Raw genomic sequence first — 16032 nt, 5'->3', positions numbered from 1 at the left:
TAGATTATCTTTAAGATCCCTTTTAAATTTATCCATTCTATGATTCTATGATTCTATGATATCAGGAAAGGCCATGGAAATATCCTACGCTGGGTGTTCCCTAGTTGAGAGTAAGCTTTAAAGTCTGTCCCTATAGACTAATTATTATAGTATCTAGAAACTTTACAGTCTTGGTCTAAAAATATCAGCTATTTTCATCTCACTGTAATCTTAAAAACTGTGGGAAAAACAAACAAACAAAAAAAACAAAAAAAACCCACCACCACCAACAAAAAACCCCTCTTCCAATATGCTGTGGGCAATTTACCCAAAACTTACTTCATCTTTTTCAAGATAACTTCAACAGTAGCTGAAGTAGAAAGAACAGAGGCTCATCACACCACACACATATCATATGCTTTCATATGGTGTAGCTTTCAGTAAAAAGCAACTCATGCATGAATTTGTATACACATATAGACATATCAGGCAGATGACAAGCTGTCACTTACTGATCTGTGAGAATCATCCTGATTTATTTTTACTGTAGTTCATAGGTATCTATTGAGAGTTGGTAAAAAAATACATACATGCAAACCAAGACACATTTTTGGATATTTTTATGGTTCTTAACAATAAGTAGTAAAACTGCTCCTTCCATATCAGATGGAGTGGATAGGACACAGAATTGTAGTAAAAAGCTGTACTGCCTCTATCTAGGAATGCCAGTATATATGTAATTGGTTCCTATGAAAAGTAAAACCAGGGACTGTTTGTTATGTAAAAACATGCAAGAAGTGCAATAGTCCCTACCCACATCAAGGCAAAATTTACTTAGAAGAGTAATATAGTAACAGGATGACTTTCATTCAGTAAGGAACAATAATCCATAATCAAATTTCAAATTCTGTGGCACATGCTTTATGTTCATCCACATAAATTCAGCTTAAATTACTTCCATTTTATGGATATGAGAAAGGAATGGAAAAAAGCCAAACAAAGAAATAAAAAAAGCCAAAGTCCTTACAGGGGCTAGAGTTTGCACAGTGACTAACAGAAGGGTCTTATGATTCCCAGTGGAGTACGAATCTGTCATGGAGAGAAATCTCTTTACTGTATGCACTGACCCTTAACTATTGCTAAATACTGCAAGCTAGGGCAGTTCCCAAGCTGCTAAACACTGCAAGCTAAGCACTACTTTGAGAAGCTGCCTCTGATTCACTGACATCTATCCGATTTCTCATATCAGCAAGGATGTGGCAAGCCTTGTGTGCATTCTGCTCAGCTGAATCCAGTGGTGACAACTGAGTATTTAAAGATACAATACACAGATATCCCAGATATCCAAGCTGAGGTAATGATAAGGAGATACATTTTTCCTCTTTCCCATGTAAAATCAACATCAGTCCTCCTTTTTTTAAAATCAACTATCATGGAGAGGAAATAAATGCTGTCTTTCAGATCCTTTGCTGCAGTAGGTCAGCTGTGTGCTAGTGTGAATAACTGCAAGTGTCACTGGAGAAGCAGCTTCTGTCCACATCCAAAGAACTATAAAAAAAATCTTGATTTTACTGATACAGTGGGTTTTTTTGGTGAAGCAGACAGTGCTCTTCAGAATAATGTCAGAAATAGTTTCCGTGTAAGCACTTCTTTTTAATCTTGTTATGTTATACTCTGGTATATAGTATATAATGTGTTGGAACCTGCTTTGGCAGGGGAGTTGGACTTGATGATCTCTGGAGGTCCCTTCCAACCCCTACAATTCTGTGATTCTGTGATATGTGATGTTACTGTCTTGTTATATTTCCCACACCACACCCTTATCTCTAAATTGGAGAGATATGGATTTGAAGGGTGGACTATTTGGTGGATAAATAACTGGTGAGATGGTCACAAGCAGAGGGTTGTGGCCAACAGCTCTGTGTCCAGGGGAAATGTAGATTAGATATTGGGGGGAAATTTTTCATTCAGATGGTGGTGAGGCACTAGAACAAGCTGCCCAGAGAAGTTGTGGAGGTATTCAATGTTTGTTGAGACTCAGGGCAGCCTGATCTAGTTGGAGGCTAATCCCTCCTACTGCAGGAATTTGGAACTAGATTATGTTTAAGGTCACTTGCAATCCAAGTCATTCTCTGATTCTATGATTCTGCATCTGTCTTCGGAGAAAAGGCAATTCACTAGAGCCAGTGCTCTTTGAAAATAACATGCCAAATCCAACTCAGTGCCTGTGATTCACTGTTTGATGACTATTTAAGAAGCAAAACATTGTTTCCTGCTGTGCGGTTTTTCAGAACTGGTACTGTGCAAACTGTGCCCAAGATGCAGGATGTTCAGAGTTAAGTAAAGTTTTTTTAGGCATTACTACAAATGGGAAATAAACAATTATGTGCCTAGAATATAGAAAATTCATGTCTTCCTCTGAAAATAAAATTACCATTTAAACATTATCTGAAAAATCTGGCTGAACAACATTTTCACTTTTGCTTCTACATTCCTCTCCCCAAAAATTATTTTGAGTGATAATCTCAAATGAAAAATTCCTTATTTTTATGTTGCTGCAGCATCACAGTTCATAGATTTTCATCTGGCTTATCTATACGGAGACTGTGCATTAAGATTGTCGTCTCTGATATAGCGCTGTTTTACTGTGGGTTTGGGTTTTTTTTGTTTGTTTGTTTTTTGTTTTTTTTTTGTTGCTGTTATTTGGTTGGTTTTGGTTTTAGTTCTGGCTGTACTTTGATCTGTCATTAGTTGAGTGAAATACTGATGGGTACTTGTGGTAATTTCCAGTTTAGTATGTTGGAAAGTTTGGAAATGAGATACCAGCATGTAACACTCTCTACATGAAAGGTGTTTATATATAGGGCAGCATATATAGCTTTTATTCAAATTCCTTCAAGATGTTTGAATTCAAGCAACATTCTTGAGTCCGTACCACTTAATAAAAGTACTCACTGAACTACATTTCATTGAGCCACAGTAAGTTCTAGAATAAAGGGAATAAAAAGAACTGGAGAAAACCTTCTCCTAGTGGCAAACCACATTGAATGACAGCATAATTCTTTGTAACTTCAGATACGCACTGTATCTGTAGATGTCCATTGCTCTAGTGCCAACAAATCCATGAGTTCATCTGTTCATCTGAAATTGGTGTGGTAGCTTTTCCCTCAAGTCCTCAAAAACAGATAAAAAAATGCAAATTGCTGCATGTGAGATGATGAATTTTCACAGATTCACATTCCTGCTTTCTCCAGAATACATGACAGTTGACAAGTATGAAGTCTCTGTTTGAGAGTTATAGTAGCCTCCTTAGAGAAAGGAAAAGGAAGAACATTATTTTAAAAATATACAATAATGACTTGATTTTAACAGCCTAAGGGCAAACACTGAGGGTGATGTCTTTGTTACATGTGAGTTCTTCTGGGTATGCTGAAGTACAGTGGGTCCTTAAAGCTGAAGTTAACTTCGTGACATCCTGCTGCAACCTTCTCAGAGGAAAGAGTACTCTCTTATCTATGATGCAAATCCTGAATTTTCTATTAGCAGCTATCAATGGCAATCCCATGAAAATGAAATAACAAAACTGAAATCAGATTAGGTAGCACCCATGGGAATGCTTGTTAGTAAAATTTGGGCAGCTGCAGAGAAGTTTGCAGAACTGGGACTTCAGTGATGAGGTAGAATGTTCTGCATCCTCAGTAATAGAGCAGCTCAAGCTGCAGTTTAAAATGATCACATGAACAATCCTTGTTCCTGTAACCAGGGCCATGTGGGTCATTTCCAAGGCTCTTCGGTAAAGTATCTGTGGCTTCAACTACATACTTATCATGGAATAAAGGTTCTTTCCAGTGTTTCTTAAAAATACATGGTGCTGAGAAATAGAAATGTTTGTGCAACATGCAGTAAGTCATATGGCAAAGATTTTTGGTCATTAAAATGAAGAAGTAAAACAAAACCACAAAAAGCAGCTACATCTCATTTAATTTCTTCATTTCAGTAAATGCAAAGAGGAGGCTACTGCCTACACAGCAAAAAAATCCTACAACAGTAATACAAAAAGCCAGGGGAAGCCTGACTGTGTTCAGACAACGTGCACTGGAATTATGTTCAGACATGCACCAGAACTGCTTGCCTTCAGCTTTCATTCATTTGCATGTGGCATAGCTCCAAAGAAGTTTCACACCACCACACATAAAATGAGAAAGGGCTCTTAACTCCAGTAAGTTATGATTTGTGAAAAGTGAAAGTAATTTTCTGAAAGTGTCATCTTACAAGTGGTATCTAGCGATGCTGGTGAGGTAAGAGGCACACACTGCTATCTGAGGTGAAGTAAGAGTCAGTGAAGATTTCATGCCCCTCTCCCCAATCCCCAGGTTTTATTTCTGCTATGGAAGTGACTTTTCGATGCTTTTTATTTTTATTTTTTATTTTTTTTTTTCCTTCTTCTCTAGTAATGGGAAACAAAGGTGACTTCTCCAGTAAATCTTGTCCTTGGAAATGCCCAAAGTTGTCTATGAGTCTAGAAACTGCTCTGCGTTATTTCCTCAGGCCCTCCACCACTTGTGTCACAGTTCTGCTCTACGCAGCGGGGGAGTCAGTCATCTTCCTTGAGTACACTGGGCACCTCAAGGTTGGCCTCAATAGGCTATTTGAGCACCAAGGAATGGCACTTCTACCCAGTATCATCGTACCTGGCGTTGGCCCAGCCTCTTTGCTAACAATGCATTAATCTGTAAGACTTCTATTTATAGGTAACAAAAGTGATTTATGTATGTAGGTGTTTTAAGAGCTTTCTTACATCACTTTAGAGTTCACTATGGTGGTTTTTTTTTTTTTTTTTTTTTTTTTTTTGTTGGTTTTTTTTTTTTTTTTTTTTTTTTTTTTTTTTTTTTTTTGCCAGTTCAATTTTGGTACAGGACAGTCACATGCATCCTAATGTCTTTAGGCATTGCATTCGTTTCTCAATGTAACAATTTCTAGATATCTAGGGATGCTGTATACTCATTAGATGAGAAGAATCATGGTGGACCATCTAATGCTCCAGAGAAATCAAGTGTCATTTTTTTTACTGCCAAAATATGTGGACTGAATCAAAAGCACAACAAATAATTGTGACAAAAAGCTGCATGCCTTCCAAAGCAGCCAGCTTTCTCTTTGTAACCTACCCAGATGAGGCCAGTAGGACTGTAGTCAGTGTACGCGGGTGTAGACATAGACATACATGCAAGCGCCCTGTATCTCAGTGAAAGGGAATAAATATTCACCAATTTTTATATAGCATGTGAGGAAGTTGTAAGGTTGGATTTGCATTTTTTAGGGATTATTACAGATATTTAGAAGATTTAAGAAAAGTTCAAATTAAATTCAAAGTAGAATTCATTTTGATATAGCAATATTTACGTTGCTGTCTGCAGATTTACAAAGCTCTTACCTTAGAGGAGGGAAAAGCTATAAACATCAACATTAAAAAATAATAACTTACTGTTCTCATCTGTCACAGTAGAGCTCAATTTTCCTTTCCTGTCTGTTAAAACAAAATTAAACAAATTTAACTTAAACATTTCAAATATTGGAAGAAACAAATTCGAAAAACTTTTGCCTTAAGCAGAGCTTTAAACACATGTAAGATTTTATTATTAATTCATACCAAGTAGATAGACTTCTCTACAGTTCTTTTCATTTATGAATTTTGAATCAAATTATAAAGACCTATAACCAAACTTGATTCAGTCTTATTTTGTTACAATTCTATTTGTCTGAGTTTATTGGAGTCTTCTCATATTCAGGAAAAGACTAGAATAACAGCCCATTTGCATTTTTGAGTATTGCATTTACAAGCCAGGAAATAAACACTATACATGTAGTAGTCCAACAAAGTAGTAGAGGAGCATGCCATTTCAGCTAGACTGCCTTTAGTTCATTGTTGTAAATGAAAGTTTTATGTCAAATCTTGTAGATGCAATGACTTTGTAGCCAATAAGAGTGACAGCAAGACATGGGCTCCAAGGTGACTAAATTTGTTAATCTGTTGCTACGAATGGAAACAAGTACCAACAAGCTATGCTTTTACAGCTCTCCTGTAAAGAAACAAAGACTTGCTTATGTCCTTTAGTGAACAATTGATGGTATGATATAATGTACACTTAAACACCTGCTCACCTAAGTAAAAGGTGAGAAGAACAAAGTCCAACTCAAATACAGCAAGATTTCATTTTAAATAGTATTCCTCTAGAAAGAAAATGTGACCAAAATCATGTGAACATGCCTAGGGTTATTAAACCTTCAAATACATTGTTCACAGGAAAAATTAATAAGAGAAAAATCCACTATCTGAAGTAAAATGTACCTTTTTTAGCACGGCAATTCTTGAACAATTTTCTCTTTTGAAAGATTATTAATGCAGGGAGAAGGACCAGTACTATCACACACGTGGCGACAACAAATAAGATCAGGGACTTTCGTCCGCCAGACTGTGTACTCATTAAAGCTGTCAAAGAAAAACAAAACAGAACACACAAAAAAGAAAAAAAAAAAAAAATCAGGAAAAGTAAATCTGTAATTTAGAAAGCAGAAGAGTTTATGAACTTCCAGTTCTGATTCTCCAAAGCCTGGCTCTGACTGAACTTAAGATTCTTAACATTTATCAGGGTTATCTTACACTCTATGAATTTTTCATTCTGCAATATTACTTCAAGAATCTTTACATGTGTCAGCTTTCCTGTTTTCATGCCATTTGAGCAACCAATACTGCAATTTATCTGTATTCCATAAGAACAATTCATTAGAATTTTATGTCAGGGAACATATGCATGATGATTAAAGAATTTCTACCATACTGACAGCAAAACATTGGGAGCTACGCTAAAATTAAAATACTCTATAATAGACTAGAAAATGACTAGACTGGCTTTCTGGGGTGTGAGCTAGCCTTGGCTTCAAAGACATTAATAGCACTGACTTGATTCTTTCCAGAGCATCGCTATTACATTGCTTTCTGGAGTGAAGTTCTGGTGATGGATAATAGAACAAAATATATGCACTATCATTTTCTCCTTTCTAACTCTCTTTCTCTGTCATCTCTCTCTCATACAAGTTCAAGGTGATATGAACCTAAAGAGTAAACGTAAGCTGAAGTATTTTCATTCAGTTCTTTATTCCAGAATATGCAGCTGTAATTCTCATTCATGTTTTGATTGATTATCAGGATGCTGGTGACATTGTAGAGGCCATCTGCAGTCAGTGTGTAGGTAGTATTTGCAGACCCGCTGAGACTGAAGTTCTTTTCATTTTGCCAGAATACCTCTGCCAGAGGAAAGCCTTCTGACTGGCATATAAAAGCAAACTTGTCTTCATTCCGTTTTCTTGTTTTCTGTGTGTTTATTATCTTGTAGGATGCTGCATAAGAACAGGTGAAGTTAAGTCATTTTCAGTCATTATCCCATTTCCCTCCTTCTCCTTATTGTCTGTGACTTTATCTGAAACAATCTTATTTGAAATGATGAAGTTTTGTAGAACAACTCAGTAGTATTTGTTCAATCCTTCTGAGGCCTACAGTATCAGAGTTTACTTCATTACTCTGTCCAAGACAGTAGTTAACATTGAATTCATCAATACAGAGGAAACTAGTGAAATCCCATGGGGTCCCATCCCAAAACACAAAATAGTAGCTATATTGCAAGAGAAATAATGAAATAATGCAGGCTGCATCAAGGTTTTTTTTTTTTTTTTGTTTTTTTGTTTTTTTTTTTTTTTAAATTTGTGTTACCATACTTTATAAACAGGCATGGCATTTTCATAGTATTTAGAAGGAAAAGAGCCTAGAATCTTCACAAGATCAGGTCAGAGGTACCAAAGTAGTCTTTAAAATTGACTGTGACCATTTTTGCATTCGACAAAGTTCATTATTCAAATGCCTAAGTGCGAAATGAATGCCATCTTGAATCACACAGACATGCAGCAATTAATGGGAAACACCAGAGGTCTTTCTAAGGACTGTTCTGCCATGCTATCCAGTCATGTATCCATTTATTACTGATGCTCACTTGGCTTTGACTGAGAAAACTGAGAAAATCATATGTCTGTGCTCACCGAGCTGCAGTCACCAGGGAAATCCCCAGTGGGGATGTGCAGGAGGGCTCATTAGTAAATTAAAACACATCAGAGAAATGCTTGGGAATGGCCAGAAGTGGATCAACAGGGGAGTTGATGGGGAAGGGGGAGTTCCACAGATGAGGATGCTGGGAAAAGATGGAGTGCACCCCAGAGAAACTCAGCTGCCATTGAACTGGAACAGATGGCAGTGAGACTGCTTCAGTACTCCTGGGGGCTTAAGCATGAGGGCTTGGTAAGAGATTTATACATTAATTCCTACCAATTCATAGATTCCTACCTGTCTGTAGGATTTTATTTAAGACATCTCAATTAATAAATACTCATGTTCCTTCAGCCACTGACCTTTTACTTCCAAAGTAATGTACTTGTAGTCAGCACCTTGGTAGTCAATGAGACAAAGGTAAGATCCCACATCTGTGATCTTGACGCTGGTAATTTGAAGGATTGCTCGTCCCGATTTCAATTCGTTGTGTAACAGCACTGCTCTTCCCATGTAATCGTGGTGTTGGGATGAAAGAAGTGCTTTCCCATTGCGGAGTGTGTACACATCTCTTGATTCCAGCTGACCTTGCCTCTTCTGCTCCCAGACAACACTCAGGAGTCCCAGGTTCAATGAGCCATTCACAGGGAATCTACATTCCATGGTCACATTGCTCCCGTACTCCACAACATATAGCTGTTGAGGAACTTCAACTGTGAATAAAGCTAAGGGAGGAAAAGAAAACAGCTGTTGTTTGCTGTGCTGAAATACTTTCTGATTTTATTCGAGCTTGGTCAAACAGCTTTCATATTGTCAGGTATACAGTTATTAGCTTGACTTCAGGTTCTAAGCGTTTTTTTCCTATTCACATTAGCATTTTTACAACGTCAGCAGTACCTATAGAAAATGAACTCTATTTTGTATTGCTTGCAGAATCTGAATAATAAGGACAAGACGAACAATTTTTTTTTCACTTTAAAAAATAGCTTAAGTTTGAGTAGTGATTACCCAGGCAGTACTGCTCTAAAATCACTGCTGTAACTTGTGTGTCCTAAGGTTCTTATAAAAGCACAAATAAATACGGAAATACTAAAGCTAATTTTGTTGTTTTTTAAAAAGTGAAAATCCAGTTTAAGTCCTGTGAAACACATGTATTGGCACTAAGTAAGTAAGAATATCTGGCAAGAATTGCTGTGTAGCAGCTGCAGTCTTCCACACATGTGAACCATGTGAGTATCTTTGATCCATGTAAATTCAGAAATACACAAAATTATTACAGAAAGCATTCACCAACTTTGAAAGTCACAAAGCCCTTTGAGCACAGTGGCCACCCAAGGGCCACAGACTTACTGCAGTGTTGTATGCCATGCTCCTCACTCAGTTTTCTGCTCCTATGACCCCCTTTAGCCAAACTGCTCCTTCTAGGAGATGGATAGAAGGATACAAGTGGCTTTACTTCAGTATGTCTTGCACTGAGATTGTTTACTTTACAGCTGTCTTGTGGTTATTCTCTCTCTCATAGTCATGCCTGGTAATTCAGGTCACCTCTACTGTCAACACACACACAATGCTTTCAAGAAGAACAATGGTAGAGAGTGATGTACACCTGTCCTTATCCTCAGTGCTTAGACAATGCCTTCTGTAAGACATTTTAGGGCAGAGGCTCCAGACACCAGCAGCTGTTCATGGAAGTAAGTATTCATTGTGAGATGCTGCAACCCACATCATTAGGACATAGCAGTGTTGTTACATTGGTCCTAATGATGGGAATGAAAGGCAGTCCACTCCCTCTCACCTGAAACCATGCAGAGCTGCATTTCCAGCAACAGCATTGTCAGGATTTGGAACATTTTCTCAGGTTGATCTGAAACAAAAGAATTGCAACTTAACTTACAACAGCTATCTTCTGCTTGAGTGGTGTTCTAGAATACTATCACTAAAAGCCTTTCAAACCTTGGGAATCTATCACAGCTAAGAAACACCAATAAATGCAAAGCAATACTAGAATATCTCTAGAAACAAGGGAAACCCTGGATCAAACTACATGTGTTCATACTGCTGAACTCTGGCAGTGAAAGGAAAGAAAATATTTCTACAACTTTGTCCTTGAAGCTTTCAAGATCTGTAGCTTGCAATCTTAAGAAATCTGACAGGACAGCATTTTTACAGCAGCTCTATACCCACAAATAACAAAAGCAATTTCAGTTGGTTTCTTGCATGCCAGAGAGATTTATAAAAATGCAGAACCAGATTGTTTTTGTTGCTGTCTGTGCTAACACCTGATCTAGCTTACAAAGATCACTAACACCTGACCCTTATTTTGTTTCAACTCCATTTTCCGTAATTTTTTTTATATACCTATTATCTGAGTTTATTATCAGAGCCCTTTAACGTCACAACCAGCAGGTACTTGGCACTAAAAAATGAGGTACTGGAAATATCAGAGTGAGGTAAAATAACCTTGCTTCAGATTTTAGGGCTGGGTGCTAATTTCACTTTACACATAGCAGTTCCTGTCATTTACAAAGTACCTTGCATTACTGGCAATAAACCATCAGCCCTTAAGTAATGCAGGACAAAGTCCAATTTAAGATTTAGCATCTTCCTGTTTCAGTAACATGGAAAGTATTATTTATACTTCTGTATATGGATCAGCATAACTAAGCAAAAAACAAACAAACAAACAAACAATATAACCAGAGAATAACATGGGATAGCAGACCAGCTCTGCAGGAATTAGCAAGCTCACTAGATACAGCTTTAAGCTGGATTTGAAGAGCAGGTGCCACATTATGGGATGGGACTCTTCTGGATATAAGTACAGGCTGGGTAACTGAAGAGCAGCCCTGTAGAAAAGAATGTTTTGTGGTGGTGTTGTCAGTGTCGAGAGGAACATGAGTCAGCAGTGTGCTCTGGGGGCCAGAAGGGCCAACTGCACCCCGGGGTGCCCAGTAATGCTTCAGGACAAGAGGAGGAGTTGTCCTGCTCTGCTCTGTGCTGTGTGGCCTCACCATGAGCACTGTGTTCGATGGTCACCACAGTATAAGAAGGATACAATACAACTATTGACTAAGAAGATGTTGAAGAGTCTGGAGAGCAAAGTGTATGAGGAGTGGCTGAGGTCCCCGGGTTTGTTCAGCTCAAAGCACAGCAGGCTGGGGGGAGGCCTCATGGAGACTGCAGCTCCTCATGGGGGGAGCAGAAGGGCAGTACTGAGTTCTGTTCTCTGGTCATAGTGACAGGGCCCAAGGGGATGGCATGGAGCTGTCAGGGGAGTGTCAGATGTGTTTGGTAAAAGTTCTTCACCAAAGGGTGATGGGCATAGAACAGGCTCCCTAGGATAGTGGTTATGTTCCCAAGCTGCTGGAGCTCAAGAAGTATTTGTTCAATGCTCTCAGACACAGAGTTTGGATTTTGGGTGATTCTACAGGGAGAGAGGAGCTGAACTCAATGATCCTCAAGGGTACATTTCAAGCCAGGATATTCTGTGATTCCATGATTATGTGATGTAAGAGTGTATTTGAACAAATCAAGCTCACTATCATAGTCTGAAAGAAATCAGTGAAAGAGATCCAGAAATAAGTATAAGGAAGAAAAGCAAAGAAGGAACAATTTTAGACTTCCCCAAAGTAGACTTACTGCAGAGAGTTTTAGATTTTACTTCCCTGTTCGTTTGTGACTCAGTCAGAAACATTTTGGCTCTGATTCTTTCAGGTGCTTCATTTTTCTGAGTGCTCACATCTTTGGGCTCTTGGTGCCTCAGAAAGTCAGGCTCAAGATTTTATCAAGGTTAGCAGCCCAAAATAAGGAGACATTTCTTGGAAAATTAGGCCTTAATGTTTTGATATCACAAAGGCGATATTATTGCAACTATAGTATGCAAGTTTATTAAATATAAATGAAGGCTAATTACTTTTAGCGGAGAACTGATGAAGATGTTATTGCATATGAGAAATCCTGATTATTTTAGCGATGTGAAAAAGGAGCTGATAAATAATATTGGCAATAGTATCTTCATTTCTTGAATGCAGAAACAAAGATCCTGCACTGCTCATATGGCTGGGCTGAATTTCACTCATTATGAAGCCACTACGTTTAGTACTACAAGGAAACAAACCATCCTCAGTTGCCTGCTCACTAATCCATCCACATACCAAGAAGCGGGTGAACATAGGAGGAAGAAGTGAATGAAGAACGGAATAGTGTCTTATTCCTATATATAAATCCTTGTGGGATACTTGAGGTGAATCTACTCTCTTTCATATATTGAAAATGAAGAGCACATATCTGGTGCTTAAAATGAACTTTTTTTTAAAAAAATATACCTATTACAGAGAGTAAAAGATAGATAGAGCAAAAATAAGGAAATACATAATTCATGGCCCAGAAGATATAAATCGTAATTATTAAATATAAAAAAAAAAATTGCCAGATGAGATGCATTAGTGTAAGAGCATGGTACTTAACTATCAATGTCTGAAAAAGCTCAAACAGAAATATGTTTTTGTTTGTGACACTGAAAGCAAAGCCATGTGGATAGCTGTGCCAGCCATCCTGAAACATTCCCATAAACAGATGTCTACCAGCAACTGGTAGGTGCTTTTATCTGGACTGACTGTTACCAACTATTCATTCTGCTAGAATGGATGCATTTGGCACCAGTCTAGCCAGAAGTCCACTCCTGGATAGTGGGAATTCCCACATTGTTGCCAACATTGAAGTATTTGCAAGAAGCTTGGTAAGCAAGGAGTATTTTGAAGTATCACAGATTGTTTGAGTTGGAAGGTATATCTGAAGGACATATGGTGCATCCCCTACCCAAGCAAGGCCATCCAAAGAAGGTTGCCCAGAGATCTTTGCAATGTGCTCCTTAGTAATAAAGATTGAAACTTACCTCTTCACAGCATGAACTCTGAATTCAATTTTGTTCCCTTTTCTTAGCTGAAAGGATCATCTTAGTATAAGACTTTAGTACAAGGCTTCCTGGAACTGCTGATGCCTGGAAAAATCAAGCTGTGTTAACATGACATTTTCTGGACTCTATTTAGCAAAAGGAAGCTCAGTATGAGCAGTACCTGGCTCAAATGATTGTAGCACTCCTCATAATTGCTATCCTTGCTGCCATAAAGAGGATAATAAAAGACCCTGGGAAGGACAGAACGTCCTTTATGCTATCCAGTAAACAGATACAACCAGGAATATAGTCACTGATTTAGTGCCCTTACAGTCTAAAGAAAATCATACGCTACCCTTTCCTGGAAATATCATTTCAGGTTCTTTTTTGGGGGGGAGGGGGGGGGGGGGGGGTAGGGGGGGGGGGAGTGGAAGGCTATTCCAGAGAATAGAGTTAGAAGGCATACTAAGCATTTGTGTAAATGCTGCTTACCATCACTAAGGAATAGAAGTGTTATAGACCATGAGCATAATTTTCACTAGAATACCCAGAACTCCTCAAAAAGTTTAACAAGTTTCCAAGCTCTCTTCAGGACTTAAGAAGTAAAAAATACATGGCAGTTCAGAGTAACAGCTCAGAATAATAGTTTCTGTCTGAAAAATGAAAGGAGTAAGGTTACTTGCTACTTCTGAAGTCAAGCAGGTATCACTATCTGCAGACAGGTATTTCCTGGCAGGCCAATCTAGCTCATTGGTAGTGCTTGCAGTGCTTTTGTTGTAGAGGGAACAGCACAGGCACTCTCTGCTGGAGCTCTAGAGGGAAACAGGGATGTTGTACTCCACAGCGAGGAGCAGGAAGGGCCACCCACACAGCCCATTCCTCTCCACACAGAATGCCAGCAAATAAGCTCCAGCAAATAAGGTACAACAGGTGGTCTGAAAAGCAATGCAAAATTCTGAGCATGTGGGCTTTGTTATAGTGTTGAAGCAGAAATCATGGCATAGAGGTGTTCACTCTTACGTTCAAAACTTTTGCTCTGCTGCTGATATACTTTATAATATTGCAGAGATCAACTCAGTTTACCCTATTCTTTCTCATTTTACATCCTTCGTATTTTTGTTCTGGAAAGGTATGGCTTGCACAAAGCACAATACAATGTTCTCTATAAATACCACAGAAAGGCAAATAAGTCTGAGTACAAGAAGAATCAAGTGGCGTTAATGTTTCACCCCCTTAGTCTGCATTCAGACAGAAGGAAGCTCTGAATGAGCAACACCAGGCTCATGTGACTGTACTTTACATGACTGCACTAGTTTATTTTGAGGTAATTCAGAGCTTCCTACTTGAAAAAGTTGATAATTAATTTTGTTGGAAAACAGAATATATTTTTACACAGATGATAGGTAACACTGTATAAGTCTGCTGAGGCCCAAACACTGTTTGTTTTGTATTTCTTCATCACTGAAACTCTTTTGTGTACTGTACCCCTTCCTAGAAGCATCAAAATCTTCCAGCCTTCCAAAATCTGAAAAAAGGCACAACCTTTTCAACCTAGTCATGAAATGCTGCTCTTTTTTTCCCCATTAAGTGAAGAATCCAGTGTTTGTGGGTGCTGTTTGTTAATTAGTTCATTTGTTTTCTCAAAAGATCTAAAAATCCATGTGAAAAAATAAGCTAAAAACTAAGCTCGTATCAACTGCGTCTACATTTTTCAAGCAGAAAGAATGTACTTCATTTTCATTTCAGGGATTTTAAAAAAGAAGATTAGATCTTAATTTAATAAAAGCTAACATTTGCTCAGTCATTTTCTCAGTACTATCTCAGCAGGTCCTGAGGACACAGACTTCTGCTGTCCTTGTCTGTAGCAGTGCCCACACACACTCTCACCTGTTGTCTGTTCTCTCCTGCTGCACTCACTGTCCACCTTGTTCACCTCAGTGTGCTACTGCTGAGCCCATTGCTTCACCTCTGATGTTCACATCACCTATGACAGCCTATTTCTGTCACTTCAATCTGCTCTCCATCTCACTTCAGCTTCCAGGTGAAATGATAATATTTCTCATTTCCTTTTTATATCTCCCTCACTTTTAGTTTTCACTACCCCTGCATTGTTTAAAATGCACCTATAGCCAACTACAATTACAACAACAATTGCTATACAAGTGATAACCATTACTTCTTGTATCTGCCCTTTCTTTTCATTTAATATCAAATATGATTATATACTAATAAAACCTCATTTTTCCCCCATATATTCTAGAATAAGATTGAGTTGAAATCTTTGTTATAGAGAATGTCATTAACAACATTAAAACTAATGCTGCTGTGCATTTTGTACCTCTCAGTTATTAGCAGCAGCGTTGAAGAGTACAAGCTAACAGTTCAGTGTGATCTCTAGCATCTACAGACTTTTCTTGGAAATGCACAAGGTGGAATTCTGTGCTTGCTATACAATCAAAGCAGCCATGCATTGAATAGCTTAATACCAGTAAAAATAAAGTAACCAGAAATATGTGGACAGAAATACATGCAGAGCTAGATTTTCTTTTTACAGCTTTTCCCTGAATTTCAGAAAGAAAGATTTACAAACAGCAAGGTCCCAGTCAGCAAGCTGTAGAGGATTGCCAGCACTCCTATTCTGCCTTCCCCTATGTCAGAAGATTGAGTTAGAGACTCAGGCTCAGTTCCTGAAATTTTCCTTCCCCAGAGTCTGAAGTTATATGATCTATTTTAGGATCTGAGACTCAGTGTCTGATTCAAAATTCACTCTCTGCAAATCATTTGAAAATAAAATCAATTTAAGTTAATATTGATAACATTAAGCAAAATGTGCAGTCCATCAGCTAGAAATGGAGTAAATTTAGATTGGTATTTTAACAGCATTATACTTACATAGGATCTTTATGCAACCACTGGGAGAACAAGGTTCAAATAACAGCTAAGATTTTCAGAATGTAGAACAGCTGTATCCTGTTTGCATAGCAGCAGCTATCCATCTGGTTCTCATGACCAGTTTAAAACTGTTGTTGAACAAAGCAGCTCATGTTCCTATTCAAGCTATGTCAGA

At 38.1% G+C, this 16032-nt stretch overlaps 1 protein-coding gene across 3 annotated transcripts; it reads right to left on the bottom strand.

The window, feature by feature from the left end:
• Positions 1–2523: 2523 nt before the first annotated feature.
• On the bottom strand, positions 2524–16032 carry PDCD1LG2 (programmed cell death 1 ligand 2). 3 transcript variants are annotated; one of them, XM_042826944.1, is made up of 8 exons: positions 15858–16032; positions 12966–13070; positions 9867–9935; positions 8434–8796; positions 7090–7374; positions 6326–6466; positions 5462–5503; positions 2524–3287 (listed from the first exon to the last, which is right to left on the bottom strand). In XM_042826944.1, exons 3-8 carry the CDS (start codon positions 9919–9921, stop codon positions 3205–3207), a joined length of 969 nt encoding a protein of 322 aa, XP_042682878.1. In that variant the 5' UTR covers positions 9922–9935; positions 12966–13070; positions 15858–16032; the 3' UTR covers positions 2524–3204. The 3 variants fall into 3 exon arrangements, with proteins under 3 accessions (XP_042682878.1, XP_042682881.1, XP_042682880.1); XM_042826947.1 differs by lacking the exon at positions 15858–16032 and adding an exon at positions 13645–13777; XM_042826946.1 differs by lacking the exon at positions 15858–16032 and adding an exon at positions 13458–13601.

The sequence above is a fragment of the Centrocercus urophasianus genome, unplaced genomic scaffold (assembly GCF_019232065.1).
Source record: "Centrocercus urophasianus isolate 14NV4802_14NV808 unplaced genomic scaffold, USGS_Curo_1.0 seq_27, whole genome shotgun sequence".
NCBI classification, from domain to species: Eukaryota; Metazoa; Chordata; class Aves; order Galliformes; family Phasianidae; genus Centrocercus; species Centrocercus urophasianus.
The sequence above is the reverse complement of the archived record's forward strand: the minus strand, read 5'-3'. Positions and strand labels throughout refer to the sequence as shown.

Excerpts from the sequence above, each read along its gene's own strand:
- PDCD1LG2 (XM_042826944.1), bottom strand. The coding sequence starts at position 9,921 with ATGTTCCAAATCCTGACAATGCTGTTGCTGGAAATGCAGCTCTGCATG. Across the intron at positions 8,797-9,866 it reads GCAGCTCTGCATGGTTTCAG|CTTTATTCACAGTTGAAGTT; the intron begins GTGAGAGGGAGT and ends TTCCTCCCTTAG. Across the intron at positions 7,375-8,433 it reads CATTACTTTGGAAGTAAAAG|CATCCTACAAGATAATAAAC; the intron begins GTCAGTGGCTGA and ends GTTCTTATGCAG.